General features: G+C 43.6%; 1 protein-coding gene across 1 annotated transcript in view; it reads left to right on the forward strand.

The window, feature by feature from the left end:
* The window catches only part of kif23 (kinesin family member 23), a 45,907-nt gene extending 28,162 nt beyond the window's left edge, over positions 1 to 17,745 (forward strand). The window contains 3 exon segments of the mRNA XM_024142355.2: positions 3,534 to 3,636; positions 5,006 to 5,085; positions 17,507 to 17,745. Of these exon segments, the coding sequence (XP_023998123.2) occupies positions 3,534 to 3,636; positions 5,006 to 5,085; positions 17,507 to 17,671 (348 nt within the window). The 3' untranslated portion in view covers positions 17,672 to 17,745.
* The last annotated feature ends 708 nt before the right edge of the window (positions 17,746 to 18,453 follow it).

Here is an 18,453-nt window from a genome sequence, read left to right on the forward strand (position 1 = left end):
AGAGAGAGACTTGATGTTGTTCCTACTGTGACTGGGTTCATCAGGAAGTGGATGGAGGATGTTGTTCCTACGGTGACTGGGTTCATCAGGAAGTGGATGGAGGATGTTGTTCCCACGGTGACTGGGTTCATCAGGAAGTGGATAGAATGTTGTTCCACTGTGACCTGTGACTGGGTTCATCAGGAAGTGGATAGAGGATGTTGTTCCTACTGTGACTGGGTTCATCAGGAAGTGGATAGAGGATGTTGTTCCTACTGTGACTGGGTTCATCAGGAAGTGGATAGAGGATGTTGTTCCCACGGTGACTGGGTTCATCAGGAAGTGTATAGAGGGTGTTGTTACCACTGTGACTGGATTCATTAGGAAGTGCGTAGAGGATGTTGTGGGAGGACAGGAGGTGAAGGCCCTGGTGGAGTGGTGGCAGGAAAATAATCTCCCTCTCAACGTCAAACAAAACGAAGGAGTGGACTTCAGGACACAGCAGAGGGAGCACGCCCCCATCCACATCGACGGCGCTGCAGTGGAGAAGGAGAAAAGCTTCATGTTACTTTATGTCACTGACAACCTGAAATGGTCCATCCACACAGTCTGGTGAAGGCACAGCAGCGCCTTTTCAACAGATGCACTGCCTGGTATGGCAACTGCAGGGCTTTCCAGAGGGTGGTGTGGTCAGCCCAATGCATCACCGGAGGCACACTGCCTGCCCTCCCTCCAGGACATCTACAGCACCCGGTGTCACAGGAAGGCAAATCACCTCGGCCACCGGTTCCACGGCAATCAGACTGTTAAATAGTCACCACTAGCCAGCCTCCGCCCAGTACCCTGCCCTGAAMTTTAGTCACTGTTACTAGCCAGCTACCACCCTGTACCGGGCATAAAATGAACACCTGCCAAATGCGGGTAGATTTAGGTATTGGCGCGTAAGAATGTCTATTTCACCAATCACGTTGCTGGGTGGTCAATTTGTAGGGCTCTACAGTGCGAGTATTACATTCGCGAACAAAAATAGTCAAGTATGAGCAAATTGCCGATTTTATAGTAAAATGCCGCAGTAGTAATATTATATTATCAGCCTAAATTATGACACCAACYTAATAATCACATTAGGAATAGTAGGCTAACTTGCATGATTCTGAAAATGCTTGGATGCGTGGAAACTTTTATTATAAAGYTGCATTTTTATGGTGAAAATTTGCTTCCCCAAACATGAAACCCACTCGTCGACTATGTTTGAATAACTGTCCTATGTTACTTTTCCTCAGCCAACAGGACGAGTAATGAACAGCAAAATCACTAGCCTGTGTCAATCTACTATCCCCCATAGTACAAAAGCTGACCTGTTCTATTGGTCAGCTTGTCGTTCTGTGCGAGAAAGAAATGGCCAATTCCAAACAGACTCTAGGACAGTGGTGGAGCGGTAGATCCCAAAACGTTAAAAGTATTCCGGCTCAAGCATCAGATCGTTTAGTATAAAATGTTGATGAGCCTATTATTTCTTCACATTATAAATGTAGCAATGCGCAGAAAGCAGCAGGCTACGAGAGAAATTGTAGCTATTTAAAAACACAATTGCCTTTAGAATTGTTGCACAATGAGTGGGCTTGTGAAAGCACGTTTCACACCAGCAGCAAGAAACAGCTGTTTTGGGCCGTAGCGGCGGCTGTTGTTTTGGGGCCGTAGCGCCGGCTGTTGTTTCGGGGCCGTAGCGGCGGCTGTTGTTTTGGGGCCGTAGCGGCGGCTGTTGTTTTGGGGCCGTAGCGGCGGCTGTTTCGGGGCCGTAGCGGCGGCTGTTGTTTTGGGGCCGTGGCGGCGGCTGTTGTTTTGGGGCCGTGGCGGCGGCTGTTGTTTTGGGGCCGTGGCGGCGGCTGTTGTTTTNGCGGCGGCTGTTGTTTTGGGGCCGTGGCGGCGGCTGTTGTTTTGGGGCCGTGGCGGCGGCTGTTGTTTTGGGGCCGTGGCGGCGGCTGTTGTTTTGGGGCCGTGGCGCCGGCTGTTGTTTTGGGGCCGTGGCGCCGGCTGTTTTGGGGCCGTGGCGGCGGCTGTTGCTCTACATCCACTGGCATTTCAACCAATGAAGAGGCTAAAATTCATTATTTTGCAATGGGATTTATTTTCCCTTCGATCCGAACAATTGGCAGTCGCCAATTTGATTTATTGGCAAAAATAAATAACGTCCAAAAGCCAGCTGTTATGGCTAATGGAAACTATGTACATAGTCATTGGACACTGGTCACTTTTAATGTTTACATCAGGCATTCACAAACTCTTGTCCCATGACCCCAATTTGATATTGGAAAATTCTTGTGACCCCAACCATGTGGGGGAAAAATGTTAACAGCAGCCAATGTTGACTTTTTTATTTGGGGCTATAGCAGTCAATTGAAAAACATTAACAGTATTTTTGTCTTCTCAACTCACCATCACATACTGTTAATGTGGGGCTATGATGATAGTCAATTTCAAACTAGTCTTACATAATGTATCTTATCTCACCACCACTAATGAGATGGGTGTGGCTTGATGCATGTCGTGTCAGAACCTCTCAAAGTCTGTGGGCGTGGTCGACAGTGGGCACCTCATCTCTGCTGTCACATCCAACCTGGATCGATGTTTGGTTTAAATGCAGACGAGAGCACTGAATCCAGCTTCACACCGATATGAGCTGAGAGCACTGAATCCAGCTTCACACCGATATGAGCTGGCGACGTGTGCCATGAGTTTAATGGAGTTGGAAGTCTAAGATTTCCCAGGTCTGGGATCCCAGTGGTTTTGAACGCTGCATTAATGCTCAGAGGGAGACGGCAGGGTGTTGATTCAGGACCCAAAACTCCTCCGTAGTGACCCGGGAATGTGTTGTCTGCAGCAGTCGGTCACATGACAGCTCGATCAGCTGTTCGATTTCACTTACTGGCATGTCAACTGAGCCGAACGGATCGGGAAGTAGGTCCCAAAGGGCTCTTCCGAGCGTCGGAGGTGAGCAGTCGTAACTGGTGTGGGACACCGATGCTGTCTTCTGTTAGAAACATGCACAGCCAAGGGAAGGAGATAAGAMTGGTTTCCTCTGAGTCCACTGATCACTCCTCTTCTGTTAGAAACATGCACAGCCAAGGGAAGGAGATAAGAATGGTTTCCTCTGAGTCCACTGATCACTCCTCTGCAGTATGGTTTTGTATTTCTCGTGCGTGCTACGCTGACCTATGGATTTTATTTGAAAAGATGGTCATACATAGGATCATTTAGCTATCTGGAAGTTGGCAGATCGGTGGTACCGACTTCAGACGAGTCCCGTCACGTYTCCGTGAGAAGACCSATTTTCKGGATGTCTCCTGGTCTTGCCAAACACTGCTTTGCCACCTTCCACCGCAGATGTGAAAGGCTGACATCGACATATCTCTAGCCTAAACATGTTAATTTCTCTGTTTTTATTTTGATAATTTGTTTTCTGTGGGGGTGTGGACATCGACTATAGCGGTGGTAAAAAATAACTGTCTAGTTGAAGAGTAAATATGTATAAATGTTTTACTTTGTGTGYGCAGGATAAGAACCAGGTGAGCGTCAGTCAGCTGTGCCTGGTTGACTTGGCGGGGAGTGAGCGCACGAGCAGGACCCGGGCAGAGGGCAACCGCCTCAGAGAAGCAGGTGGGTTCTAGTCACTTTCCATTCATCAATGTCAGTGTTCTCCCCGGGATGTTTTAACAAGGTGGGGCTTCTGGGTACTGTGGGGGGGGAGGTCCTTTTGAACACCTGCATCTGTCATCTAGAGCCTTCAATGGTATTAAACAAAGGGAGCCTTCAATGGTATTAAAGGGAATTCTTTGGGGAGAACCCTGAGTATAAATGTTGTTATTAAACAGGGAATTCTTTGGGGAACCCTGAGTATAAATGTTGTTATTAAACAGGGAATTCTTTGGAGGGGCGGAACCTTGAGTATACAAGAAAGTGTTTGTATATTTGGAGTAAAAGTAGGACATTCTTTGGGAGGTGATACCCTGTCCAGTAGTAAAATGTTGTTATTAAACAGGGGATTTCTTTGGGGAACCCGTGAGAATAAAATGTTGTTATTAAACAGGGTCAATTCTTGTGGAACTGAGTATAAATGTTATTCAAACCAGGGAATGTCTTTGGGGTGGAACCCTGAGTATAAATGTTGTTATTTAAACAGAGGGAAATTCTTTGGGGGGTAAACCTTGAGTATTAAATGTTGTTATTAAAACAGGAGGAATTCTTTGTGGAACCCCTAGTATAAATATGTTATAAAAACAAGGGAATTCTTTGGGGGTGGAACCCTGATGTAATAGTAATTGTTGTTATATAAACAGGAGAATTCTTTGGGAACCCCGAGTATAAATGGTTGTTATTAAACAGGGAATTCTTTGGGGAGAACCCTGAGTATAAATGTTTGTTATTACAGGGGAATTCTTTGGGGGAACCCTGAGTATAATAAGATTTTTATTAAACAAGGAAGTTCTTTGTGGGTGGAACCCTGAGTAGATAAAATGTTGTTATTAAACAGGGAATTCTTTGGGAACCCGAGTATAAATGTTGTATTAAACAGGAGATTATTCTTTGGGGAACCCTGAGTATAAATGTTGTTATTAAACAGGAATTCTTTGGGGAGAACCCTGAGTATAAATGTTGTTATTAAACAGGGAATTCTTTGGGGAGACCCTGAGTATAAATGTTGTTATTAAACAGGGAATTCTTTGGGAGAACCCGAGTATAAATGTTGTTATTAAACAGGGAATTCTTTGGGGGAACCCCGAGTATAAATGTTGTTATTAAACAGGGAATCTTATAACAGTATAAATGTTGTTATTAAACAGGGAATTCTTTGGGGAACCCTGAGTTGTTTATTAAACAGGGAATTCTTTGTGGAGAACCCCGAGTATAAATGATATCACTACTAGAAAACATTGTTTATACTTGGGCTGCTGAAGAAAGCTCACATTTTCTTCAGGAAATATTCCTTTTCTGCTTTTTCAGTTCAAATGTATATTTCTGATTGCAGGTAACATCAACCAGTCGCTCATGACTTTGAGGACGTGTATCGAAGTGCTTCGGGAGAATCAAATGTGTGGCACAAACAAGGTTCGGATTGCATGTAATACATTCTGGACCATATATGTACTCCATACTACCCTTGTGTTGTGTATATGAGGCTGTAGGCAGTGGAACCAACTAGGTACATTTGGGGATATGCATCTGTACTGCACCACATTATCTGGCAAGTAATAGTGTACTGCTCTGTAATTGGCCATGCTGTATCATAGGGTCTGTATTTTGGCAGAGTAGACAGGCCATGCTGTATCATAGGTTCTGTATTTGGCAGAGTAGACAGGCCATGCTGTATCATAGGGTCTGTATTTGGCAGAGTAGACAGGCCAGCTGTATCTAGGGTCTGTATTTGGCAGAGTAGACAGGCCATGCTGTATCATAGGGTCTGTATTTGGCAGAGTAGACAGGCCATGCTTGCATCATAGGGTCTGTATTGGCAGAGTAAACAGGCCATGCTGCATCATAGGGTCTGTATTTGGCAGAGTAGACAGGCCATGCTGCATCATAGGGTCTGTATTTGGCAGAGTAGACAGGCCATGCTGTATCATAGGGTCTGTATTTTGGCAGAGTAGACAGGCCATGCTGTTCATAGGGTCTGTATTTGGCAGAGTAGACGGCGCATGCTGTATCATAGGGTCTGTATTTGGCCAGAGTAGACGGCCATGCTGTATCATAGGGTCTGTATTTGGCAGAGTAGACGGGCCATGCTGTATCATAGGGTCCTGTATTTGACAGAGTAGACAGGCCATGCTGTATCATAGGGTCTGTATTTTGGCAGAGTAGACAGGCCATGTCTGTATCATAGGGTCTGTATTTGGCAGAGTAGACGGCCATGCTGTATCATAGGGTCTGTATTTGGCAGAGTAGACAGGCCATGCTGTATCATAGGGTCTGTATTTGGCAGAGTAGACAGGCCATGCTATATCATCATATGCTTGTGATGCCTGTAATACCTTCTGCACATCATGTTGATAAGTAGCTAAATTCATACTAATTCATCCGAGGACAAAAACCAAAAATATTTTAATCTGTGCAAAAACTTTGGTTGCTATAGCTGTGTTTCCATCCAATTAGGCGACAGATTTTCTCGTGACTTTTCTAGAATCTGCATAAAGAAAATATGAACATTTTCCCACCAAATGGACTTCATCAATCAGTGATGGCGTAGTGCATAAAATGTACTTATTCACGTTTGTTTTCATGTACCAAAATAAAGATGTAAAGTTCAATATGTTTCCATCACATTTTCAACTCTACTGTTTAGTCATAACTGTTGCATTAAATAGCAAATGTGTCTCCTCTGGTCTTGACATGTGCTCTCTAGCTAACAGCTGGCAGATACCGTGCTGGTAGCCTATTCTACATGATGAGTTTATTATGGATAAGAGTGAGGATATTTTTTATTAGTCAAGCATCCGTCGTCATGTCACCAGAATAAGACCCTCGATATTTATTGGACAGGAGCATCAAGATCACCACCGTGCACTTTTACCACCCTGTGAAGTTTATCACTTATTGCATCTGCAGCTTAATAAACTGCCTGCTTTCCTAAATCAAAGGGGGAGGACTCAAGTTCACTTCCATAAGATGGTTATTATATCAATATTTATGCATAAAAGCATTTCCACCGCCATTTCTCGCATAATTAATTTTCCAGACACAATAAAGGTCCCACCATGTTGAACAAATCTGTTTGGCGTTTATAAAATGGTACTGAAAGTTCCAGTTTCCATCACAGCTGTCATGACGTTACACTGTGGATGGAAACGTGGTTAGTGGCTAACAAAAATGGTTGCTATGCAGGTTAGTGGCTAACAAAATTTTGCTATTGTCGTGTCTTTTGCTATCGTTTAAATTGAAGACTTACTAGTTTTTATCATAGATTCCTATAATTAGGGATTACGCGACCACTTGAGTATAGCGTAACTAATTAAACTTATGAAATTCGAGGCACCAAGGAAAGTTTATTAGATTACAAGGTTATTATTTCCAATATAACCTTTCCGATATTTTCTTATCTGATCAATGTTTTAATTCAATTTTATTTATTCTACCTTTCGTCAGTCTCATTCCAAACGTCGTAAATCGCTGATCTGCACGAACCCAGTCTTCACTATGAGTCATCCATACATCAATTGTCTTAAATCATTTATTTATTACTAACTAATTAATTTCACAGAAATGCATAAACAAACAAACTTAAAAATAGTTACATGAAATGGTGAAGGAATATGCCCTAGTGGGCTAAACCGGCATGGCGGCTGTAGACAAGGGAAAGTTGCGTTCGACTAAGAATTCACTACAGAGTCCATAATATAACAATTGACATGCTAATCCTTACACATGAACGCTCACTCATTCGGGAACAATTGCAATCAATATATATATAGTTACGTCCAGTGTGTGTGTCGTTGGAGAGAAGTTCTGTCTCGTTGTGTTATTGTTCAGATGGACATTCGTTAAAGAATGATTGTTTCGGCGTTGTCTTTCTTCGCGTTAAGTGATACAGAATTTCCTAGCTGCAGACTAGTAATCAATATCAAAACTTGTTCTTATTGGTATAAGAGTTTAACCACGTGGGATGGTAAAGATTCAGCAGTCTGTTCTCAAACCTTTTCCTCTCGTGATTGAGAGAAACATGGCCTCCTGTAATTTCCTTAAAAGTTGGCTTTTATTCGATAGCAGAGAGGGGTGGTCCCATGGTTCTCTGACCCATACTGGGCTCAGGGCGGTCCTTGGATTTAGTTCAAATGAAAAAAGGTATTTGTCTTTTTTCTTAATTAAACAGTCCAAAATCATATTACACACATTATACAAACAGTATCATACTCACTCATTCATTTTATACAACAAACAGATGTAAACCTCATATCTGGAGTTATTATATAAACAGCGGTATTGGTAATGTAGTCCCACAGTCTCTCCTGAGTTTCTCACGATGGGACAAATGGACATGTTATAGCTGGACTCTTCACTGATCTTTATACTTTTGCAGGAATATGAAATATGTTCGTACCTCAAGTTCTGTTGAGGTGGAAGAGAATTCCTTTGTCCTGAAAGTTTACCCTCTGTCTAATACTGTTTTGTGTGAGGAGATTCTCAGGAATTTACGACATCTCTCTGTGATCACCGCATGGGTTGTGGTAGGAAAGGGAGATGCAGGGAGAGGGGGATGGGTTTGCAGTACCCAAGCAGGCAACGTCATGACATACCCCCCTGGTGGTTTGGATCTTGTTTGTCCTGCACAGTTACAAATCAACATAAAATCATGAACACGTGGTGTCCTGCTTGTAGATCATCGTTGCAGTCCCCTCTGGTGGTGAACTTGGCAGGCTTCTCTGAAAGCGGAGCAGTCCACCACAAGGATGGCGTTGATGTCCGGTTGGTGATCGCCGTGAGGTCCCTTCTAGTGATGTACCTTGGTAGGTTCCCTGGACTGCAAAGTACCCCAGGGAGGCCAGGAGATGTCCTGGTTGGTGATCGCCGTTGTGGTCCCCCTTGGTGTTTACCTTGGTAGGTCTCTACCAGCGGGCATGCTGCCCACAAGGATGGGCCCGTGGGTGTCCGGATTTGGGGTCGCCGTTCCGGACCCGTCGTCTGGTTGTCGTCCAGACTGGAAGTCTGAGCAGTAACTTAGGCAGATGTAACAACGCACACACACTCATGAAATATATATATAATTACATTCATTCCCCAATGAGCGGCGTTGTGGCACTAAGTGAATGTTGTATGGGAAGTTGTTATGGCTCTATCACTTCCTAAATGTCAAAGAACTGAACCGAAAAGGAATGAAAGCATAAACCAAACAAAAATATACAAAATATAGTTCTCACACAAAATATCTCATTGGACTGTATTCTAATAACGTCCAATGTTCTGCAAAATGACTATCATGGCATTGTCCTTAACGCCATATCTAGGGTTTCCTACTTGGGTGTTGCTTAGGCACTATCCTAAGTGATAACTATATGATAACTTTACAGCTGTAAGGCAACTAGTTTTGGGCAGTCTACAGGGATGACCTATGGACTTCTGGAAGAAAACTGGTGAGTGCTGTAGAAGACAAAGGCCTAGAAGTAAATGTTCAACTTTACTAAGGCTGGTATTTTGCTTGGACCCTTAAGTGATCCTAGCATAAATCTAATTGGATGTTCCGTTGTGCTGTGCGTTATGCTTAAACAAGCGCGCATGTCAAGGGAAGAAAAACCAAGTATCCTGGCAGATTACAAACTTGTTCAGAATGAGTCTGACGTAGTCAGGTAATTTCCAGGTCAATGCCTGAGGGTCAGTCAGAATTGGTGTCGAGGGAGTCTGTAGTATTTTTTACTAAGTCACTGTGTCTTCCACTATTGTAGTGGTATAGGTATGAAGTTATTTCATAAGCTATGTTAATCCACGGAGGAGCTGACCTACGACGGAAGTACTCTTTAAGTATTAGACCCGTCGTGCGTGGTGTGATCATGGTTGTTGATTGTAAATAATTTTCCTCCTGAATGAAGGATTCTATTTATTAGTGCATGTGTGTTAACCATTGGAGAGTGCACTGGAGATTCCCTTCCCTGTGTTGCACTCTGAGTGACTCCTATGTCGCTATTGTCAAGGGTAATTTGATTGGTTAGGTCCTCTAACCTTCTTACTGATTGTAGTTAGAACTGATGTTGCTGGTATTGGCTGGTGCTCAGGGACCAGTTTATCCTACCGATTTATTTTAAAATATTATAATACCGGAACACATGATTGGAGCATTTTACTAGTGTATTGTAGTTGAACCTACGCATGGCAAGGAATGATTATTATTGCCATTTGTTTTGGAGGTGACAAGTCCACTGGACTTCCTTTACGACCAGTGTGGTACACCTCAGTACTATTTTAGATGTGCTCTAAGATAATCCCGTCTAGGGCCTGTCTGCTCCTCAATGTTCTCATAGAGGAGTTTACAACTAGATTTGATTTATGCTCTGGCGGCCTCGTACGGTGTTGTCCATAGTCTTGACCCCCCCACGGCCTCGATGAGGCTCATCAGGGTCTGGCTACTATTCCCCCCCTTTGTGTCTCGGGACCCCCCCACCAGCGGGTGTGTTGTGTCCGATGCGCAAATGAAAAAGATCGGACCCGATGTACGAGTTGTCAGCGCCGCGTTGTTATGAGAATGGCTGTAACCTTTCAACCAAATCTCCTGGTGTTTGTGCTTCAAAACGCTCAGTGGCTGTCGAGGCATGTCAGTCCCCACCGCGTGTGGCAACCTCTGCAGTACCTGCGAACTGAGACCGAGGATATCGGTCCTGTGATATTCGCAAAGTGTTTCACCAGTGGGAATCATCGGGTCAGTTGCTGGACTGACGCCATTAGTGTCATTGTAAGGGTTGACAGTCCCCAACAAAGCGGAAGGTGTATCATCGGAAGCAGAGTATACTCTGCGATCGATGTTTTTCTTGCTGAGACGGCCGCAGTAACTTGCGGAAATGTCTGAGGGCAAGAGGATTCTCTCAACTACCGTATTGCCACGACTGCACGGAGGAGGGAAGTTGCTTATTAACAGAGACAGCTGGCTGAAATCATGAAAAAGAATGGTCAATCAGGTTGGCTGATGGAATGTGTCGAGATATTGTAATATCTCTTTGATCGGTATTCTGCCCCAAGAGTTTTTAAACGTCTTTTTCCGAAGGGGTGCTTTTGACAGATATCCTCGTGACTGACTGCGTTGCAGCTAGCGTTAGGGGAAGACAGTGTGGTCAGTGGAGAAGGCAGTGGCCTTGTGACATACCTGGTTGGTTTTCCAATCCATCAATGGGAGTAACCGATCCATCAAATCTGCTCCAAGTAGCAGGGTACGGTTTCGAGACTGGTAACGAACACCGGGTGAGGCGATACGTCCTTGAAGTGTAGTTTCAGCATGACTCTCAAATGTGAGAGGCGAGGTAGTCTGAGTGACCCTCGAAGTGTAGTGTCGCATCGTTCTACTTTTAACCAACGTTTAGTTTGGCTTCAAAGCCCTTTTTAGCTCATCAAACAATGTTTGAGAGATGATGATATTGTCGCAACCCGAATCAATTAGCGCATGAACGTTTAAGCAGTCCTCCAGGACTGTTTCCAGGTATGCCGTTTAGATCTCGTGGTTAGTGGACATATTCCCCACAAAGTGGAGTGGTCTTTCGCAACGACGTGTTGTGCCATTTCTGTTCAAGGTGGAACAGATTGACTTTTACGATTTTGAGTGGGCTTGGCTTTAACGAAGCGTTTGACCTTTTTCTTCGCAACCTGTGTATCAGAGTCTATAGACAAAGCCCGGGGGCTTGTTTCTTGATCAAGCGGGCCCTGGATAGGGTCTTGAATGAGAGCGGGAGAAATTTGACTTTAACGTCCTTGCTAAGGGTGTTAATTCCTGCGGACCTGGTGTCCGGTAATTCCCCGTCTAGTCCTTGTGACTTACTTTTACCCTTTTCTCAATTGTTCTCGCTTTAGTTCTTCCGTAGTGGAAACTTCTGGGGAAATTGGTCTACGTTTTGATTGTCCTTCAACCCTTTGTTACCCTTGTGCTCTGACAGCTTTGTGTGGGTTGGGTGCAGGAACGTAGCGAACAGGTCGATTGTAGCGGTAGTCATGTGATTGCGACGTACTTTACAGTTATTTGACCGCGGAGTTTATTGGAATCATGGTTCCGTGGTAGAAACTGTTGTTGTGCGTCATCTCTCAACGCTCCAATATCCTGATAATGCACCTCTAGCTGGAAGTGAGTTGTCCTGGCACTTCAAAACCGAGTGTCAGGGCTCCTTAGCGTTGTGAACTTTTGATGCTCAAAAGCTGTGCTTGCAAGCTCTCTGAGTTGTAAGATAGGCAAGCCAACGTGGGCGGCAGGGCCCAAGTAGGTAATGAAGGTAGGATCATGTTCGACAGGAACATTTGTTTTAAAAGGTAACAGGTCTTCAATGCCTTGTTTCAGTGAATAGGCCAAAGTAAGCTGAACGAAGCCCTATGATAGTAAGCTTGTGGGTGTTCGTTCCGAGCTTGTTTAACGGTGTTAGCCAGTGAGCTATTGTGTTTGCGAGTCGCAGAACCACTGAATTCTACTTTCATAAGCTGTGGCAAGTTTAGCGTAGTCATTTAGCACGTGTTGCTGTTGTAGACGAATGAACCTTGTCACGTGTCTATTTGACGTTCGCTTAACAGGTAAACCCTGTCAGAAAGGCTGTAGCGTTCGGGTAGCCATCCAACCGGTCCTCTATGTCAGTTAGGAACGTCTCAGTATCCTTTGGCTGACCTGGAACGGGGTCAAAGGTGGGAAATACTTGACGAGTTTGTCAAGGTATTCCGCGCCAAGCGGGCGGAGAGGGTTGGCTTCATCCTGTGGAGAGATTGGGGCCGAAAGGCCAAGAGAAGAAGCCCAAGCTTGTTGTTGTTGGCCAGAGGTGCAATATTACTCAGTGGCCGAATGGCCAAGAGGAGAAGACTGAGGGACACATGAGGGAGGCAAGGTCTGAAACTTATCGTCTTTACTCCTGTGAGTACAGAGCTCGGTTGCTTGGATTGGTAGTCCGGCTGTAGAGCGTGACCATTCTGGACTTCATCCAGATGGCTACCTAAGGGTGGTATTCTGCTGCATTGCAGAGTCCACTTGAGCGCTTAGAGTACTTGATTTTGGACACGTGAGTGGTCACACTTGCTCCTTTCGGTCTCAAACTTACTGTCATGGTTGCAAATAGAGGTCTCGAGTACGGAGCGAGAGATTCAGTGATGAGATTTCCGCTGCTTGCTTAGAAATCAATATTTCCATCTCATCACCTGAGTTCTCCTCATCATTCATGTTGGTCAGCGACTTCATGAGTTCTGCTGATTTGTCATCCAACTTTGACATTATGTTCATTAACTGATCGTCTTTGTCTGCAAGCGTTTTGATTAGAACCGTGTTATTTTGAGTAACGTTCACATAACTGCATGCATGTTATCAAGTTGAGCGCTCCTGTTTGTAGATAACTCTTCAGATTTATCTAGTTTGGCGTGGACATCATCGTATTTAGTTTTGGCTAAATCAGTTGTTCCTGTAGCATTTGATTTTGTTCCTGTAGAAAAACGATTTTGTTGAAGAGCTTGTGCTGTTCATCGTCATACGTTTTTGCAATTTTATTTAATTGTTCAGTTTTCAAGCGCAAGCTCCAAGCTAGCAGAATTTTTCCATTTTCTGCATTTGTCATTAGTTTCCTGGTTCTCTCCACCTGTCCTCCATGTCTGCCATCAACCTGCTCGTGCTTCAGCTGTGCACTGCGGTGTTGGACAGATGCCATCTCGGTGGCAAGACATCAGGGCTAGACTGGAGGAACATTTACGAGGCTTGCGCCTGATGGTTGATTTTGGAAAGTGCTGTCTGCTTTTCCACTAAGGGCATAATTAGTGTTGGTATCGCTGCTGGGTCAGAGATCAATACATTTGCGGGTGGAGGTTCACTAATTAGCGGGCGGGTGGGATTACCCCCTCTGATGGCTTGCACATTATTAGAACATTTTGAAAGGAAAAATTTTTCCTAATTTTCCTAAATTTGGTTTGGAATATATTGGAAGCTGCAAAAGACAAGTTTAATCTATTTATGACGTTAATGAGCTATCAGTATGGACAGTACTGTGGAAGTTGGACGTGAATGAATTTGCAAAAGCAAATTGAATTAATAATCAATGCAATGATTAATCCTACCGTGTAGGCTATCTGGGTAATTAAAACTGAATTAACATAGAGTTGGCTTATCTAGGTTATGAATAAGTTTAAAAAGTGTCTCATTTGATTGGAAGAACATTCAAATTATGTTCAACAATTTAACTTATTAAATTGAATGAGACGATAATCCATACAATCTCTGTTGATTGAATATCATAAGTTAACAGTAGACCAAATGTTTGGAACATTCAACACCTGTGGTACACTTCCCCCTAAGGCCGAAACCACATGGGATTCCCGCTGGGGCGGGGCTTCTGTCAATAGTGGATTACTGACTGGCTTTTGAAAAAACCCAAATTTTACTGATTGATCAATTTAATGATAAATCAAACTGTATAGGCAATTTGTGAATTAAACTTTAATTAACCTGAGAAGTGCTAATCTAGGTTAATATGAGAACATTTACTTTACATTTAAGTCATTTAGCAGACGCTCTTATCCAGAGCGACTTACAAATTGGTGCAATTTTTAAGATGTCTCATTTAATTGAAGAACCTAGAAAGGTATGTCCGACAATTTAAATAAATAATTGAATGAGACCAAACAATTGAGATTGCTGGATTATTTAACGTGATCCACGGTTGGGTTTCGCCACCTCTTTTAAGGGATGTACTTGCGGTTCTTTTACCACCAGGATGCGAAATGCTGAAATCAAACGGAAGTACAAAGGGCGGGACTTCCGTCGCGCGAGCGGAGGATTTTAAACAGCACAGAACGTGAAAAAAGATTCCCTCTATGTTAGCTTGCACCTCGTGATTTCCCACCTCGTGCTTACCCCTATGTTGTTCAGAAATATCACGTTCTAAGCCACGAAGGGTAGGATAGGGTTCCCTCTCAAAATGGAGAGAGTAGGGTTTATTGTGACGTCTCACGTTAAACCATTCGGCCTACTTTGCTAGCGTTATGTTGACCGGAGCGACACCGGTACATAAATATAGCTATGCCTGTAGTCATTCCACAGTGTGGTAGGGCAGACAAATACTTCGGCTCGGTCACCGAACGAATATCTTCTAATTTCTAACCTTATTGGCTCTAAAAGTTAATATTGACCGACAGAAATAGTACCGTTTTGGCCTAACGTACTAAATCTGGAATTTACCACTCCTCTGCTCTGACGCTAAAAGACCGCTACCAGAGGCGCAATGTAGCCTCTTCAAATAGGAATACACACGCAACCAATTTTTATAGAAAGCAGTCTGTTTGTACAATTTCTGTTTGCACAATTGATATTTGGAATTACCAGCAGAAACTAATTCTATTCTTAGATCCTCACAGGGGGCACCATATATGTCGTGTCTTTGGCTATCGTTAAATTGAAGACTGACTAGTTTTTATCATAGATTCCTATAATTAGGGATTACGCGACCAACTTGAGTAATAGCGTAACTAATTAACTATGAATTCGAGGGCACCAGGAAAGTTATTAGATTACAAGGTTATTATTTCCCAATATAACCTTTCCGATATTTTCTTATTCTGATCATGGTCTTCTAATTCAATTTTGTATTTATTCTACCTTTCGTCAGTCTCATTCCAAACGTCGTAAATCGCTGATCTGCACGCAACCAGTCTTCACACTGAGAGTCATCCATACATCAATTGTCTTAAATCATTTATTTATTACTAACTAATTAATTCACAGAAATGCATAACAAACAAACTTAAAATAGTTACATTGAAATGGTGGAAGGAATATGCCCTAGTGGGCTAAACCGGCATGGCGGCTTTTAGACAAAAGGAAAGTTGCGTTCGACTAAGAATTCACTAACAGAGTCCATAATTATAACAATTGACATGCTAATCCTTACACATGAACGCTCACTCATTCGGGAACAATTGCAATCAATATATATATAGTTACGTCCAGTGTGTGTGTGTCGTTGGAGAGAAGTTCTGTCTCGGTTGTGTATTGTTCAGATGGACATTCGTTAAAGAATGATTGTTTCGGCGGTTGTCTTTACTTCGCGTTCAATGATACAGAATTCCTAGCTGCAGACTAGTAATCAATATCAAAACTTGTTCTTATTGGTATAAGAGTTTAAACCACGTGGGATGTTAAAAGATTCAGCAGTCTGTTCTCAAACCTTTGTCCTCTCGTGGATTGAGAGAAACATGGCCTCCTGGTAATTTCCTAAAGTTGGCTTTTATTCAGATAGCAGAGAGGGTGGTCCCATGGTCTCTGACCCATACTGGGCTCAGGCGTCCTTGGATTTAGTTCAAATGAAAAAGGTATTGTCTTTTTCTAATTAAACAGTCCAAATCATATTACACAATATACAAACAGTATCATACTCACTCATTCATTTTATACAACAAACAGATGTAAACCTCATATCTGAGGTTATTATATTAAACAGCGGTATGGTAATGTAGTCCCACAGTCTCTCCTGGTTTTCTCACATGGGGACAAATGGACATGTTTAATAGCTGACTCTTCTACTGATCTTTATACTTTTGCAGGAATATGAATATGTTCGTACCTCAAGTTCTGTGAGGTGGAAGAGAATTCCTTTGTCCTGAAAGTTTACCCTCTGTCTAATACTGTTTTGTGGGAGGAGATTCTCAGGAATTTACGACATCTCTCTGTGATCACGCATGGGTTGTGGTAGGAAAGGGAGATGCAGGGAGAGGGGATGGGGTTTGCAGTACCCAAGCAGGCAACGTCATGACACTATGCAGGTTAGGGCTAACAAAAATGGTTTGCTATGCAGGTTAGTGGCTAACAAAAATGGTTGCTATGCAGGTTAGTGGCTACAACAAATGGTTGCTATGCAGGTTAGTGGCTAACAAATGGTTGCTATGCAGGTTAGTGGCTAACAAAAATGGTTGCTATGCATTTAGTGGCTAATAAAATGGTTGCTATGCAGGTTAGTGGCTAACGTATGAAGCTACACATGTCTACAGTTGGAAGGGCGGCATATGCATTGAATTAGGAATTCAGCTAGTAATTTAATAGGATCTTTATGAGCAAACTCATTTGTCTAGTTTCATAGCTTTTTATTTACTTTGATATATCCATGATAATGTTCTATGTTATTTCCTGGATCAGGAAACGTACACAGCATTCCTGTACAGGCCAGATCCAATTTCACAGCATCTCTGTACAGGCCAGATCCAATAACACAGCATTCCTCTGTACAGGCAGATCCAATAACACAGCATTCTCTGTACAGGCCATATCCAATAACACAGCATTCTCTGTACAGGCCATATCCAAATAACACAGCATTCTCTGTACAGGCCAGATCCAATTACACGCATTCTCTGTACAGGCCAGATCCAATTACACAGCATTCTCTGTACAGGCCAGATCCAATTACACCAGCATTCTCTGTACAGGCCAGATCCAATAACAAGCATTCTCTGTACAGCCATATCCAATTACATACACAGCATTCTCTGTACAGGCCAGATCCAATTACACAGCATTCTCTGTACAGGCCAGGTTGAATTTCTAAAGGGAAACATGGTTTTCCGAGGTCAGGCGGACAGCMAGGTTTATACAAACCATAACTGTTGGAAATCCAATGCTAGGCTGGAAGCTGTGTGTTAATACGTGTCGTATTGCTTATAGTAGCATTGGTCGCGTGTCAGAGAGGTTGTTGGTCTGTGTGAATCCTTAGGACTGGGCTAAAGTTTAGCCCGGGGTTAACAACGTGTGACTACATGCTAATCCAGCCCAGAGACAGTCTAGCCTGGGGCTAAGAACAAGGCACTGTGAACAGGCCTAATGTAAATCTTTCTCTTCCAGATGGTTCCATACCGTGACTCCAAGGTGACTCACTTGTTCAAGAACTACTTCGACGGGGAGGGTAAAGTACGGATGGTTGTATGTGTCAATCCTAAAGCCGACGACTACGAAGAAACCATGGTGAGTCCATTATCCCCTACCTGGAATAATTCTCCCACTGTTTAGGTGTTGTGTTCAGGAATGTATGTGTCTTTGTCTGACATTCTTCTATGGTGCCAAAATGACTGACTGATTGAACCCACAATCTTGGCTTTGTGAGCTCCATGCTTTTACTTACTGAGCCACATCGGTCCATTGGTGATCTGGTTCGTAGCTGGATCTGTCTGTTTCTGTAGCTGATCTGTCAGTTTCGTAGCTGGGACTGTCTGTTTCTGTAGCTGGGGATCTGTCTGTTTCTGTAGCTGGGGATCTGTCTGTTTCTGTAGCTGGGATCTGTGTCGTTTCTGTAGCTGGGATCTGTGTCTGTTTCTGTAGCTGGATCTGTGTCTGTTCTGTAGCTGGGATCTGTGTCTGTTCTGTAGCTGGGGATCTGTGTCTGTTTCTTAGCTTGCGGGATCTGTGTCGTTTCTTGTGATGTTGCTTGCGGGATCTGTGTCTGTTTCTGTAGCTGGGATCTGTGTCTTTCTGTAGCTGGATCTGTGTCTGTTCTGTAAGCTGGGGATCTGGTCTTTTCGTGGATCTGTGTTTCTGTAGCTGGGGATCTGTGTCTGTTTCTGTAGCTGGGATCTGTGTCTGTTTCTGTAGCTGGGGGATCTGTGTCTGTTTCTGAGCTGGGGATCTGTGTCGTTTCTTAGCTGATCTTGTCTGTTTCTGCAGCTGGGATCTGGCTGCATCTGTGTTGTTCTGTAGCCTGTGATGCCTTTTGCTGAGGTTGACCCGAGGTGAAGGTAGCCAGGCCCGTGACAGGCCCATCGTGGCTTAGCTGCTGGGCGCGGCAGAAAAACCAA

This window comes from Salvelinus sp. IW2-2015, unplaced genomic scaffold (genome assembly GCF_002910315.2).
Source record: "Salvelinus sp. IW2-2015 unplaced genomic scaffold, ASM291031v2 Un_scaffold3099, whole genome shotgun sequence".
In the NCBI taxonomy this organism is placed as follows: domain Eukaryota; kingdom Metazoa; phylum Chordata; class Actinopteri; order Salmoniformes; family Salmonidae; genus Salvelinus; species Salvelinus sp. IW2-2015.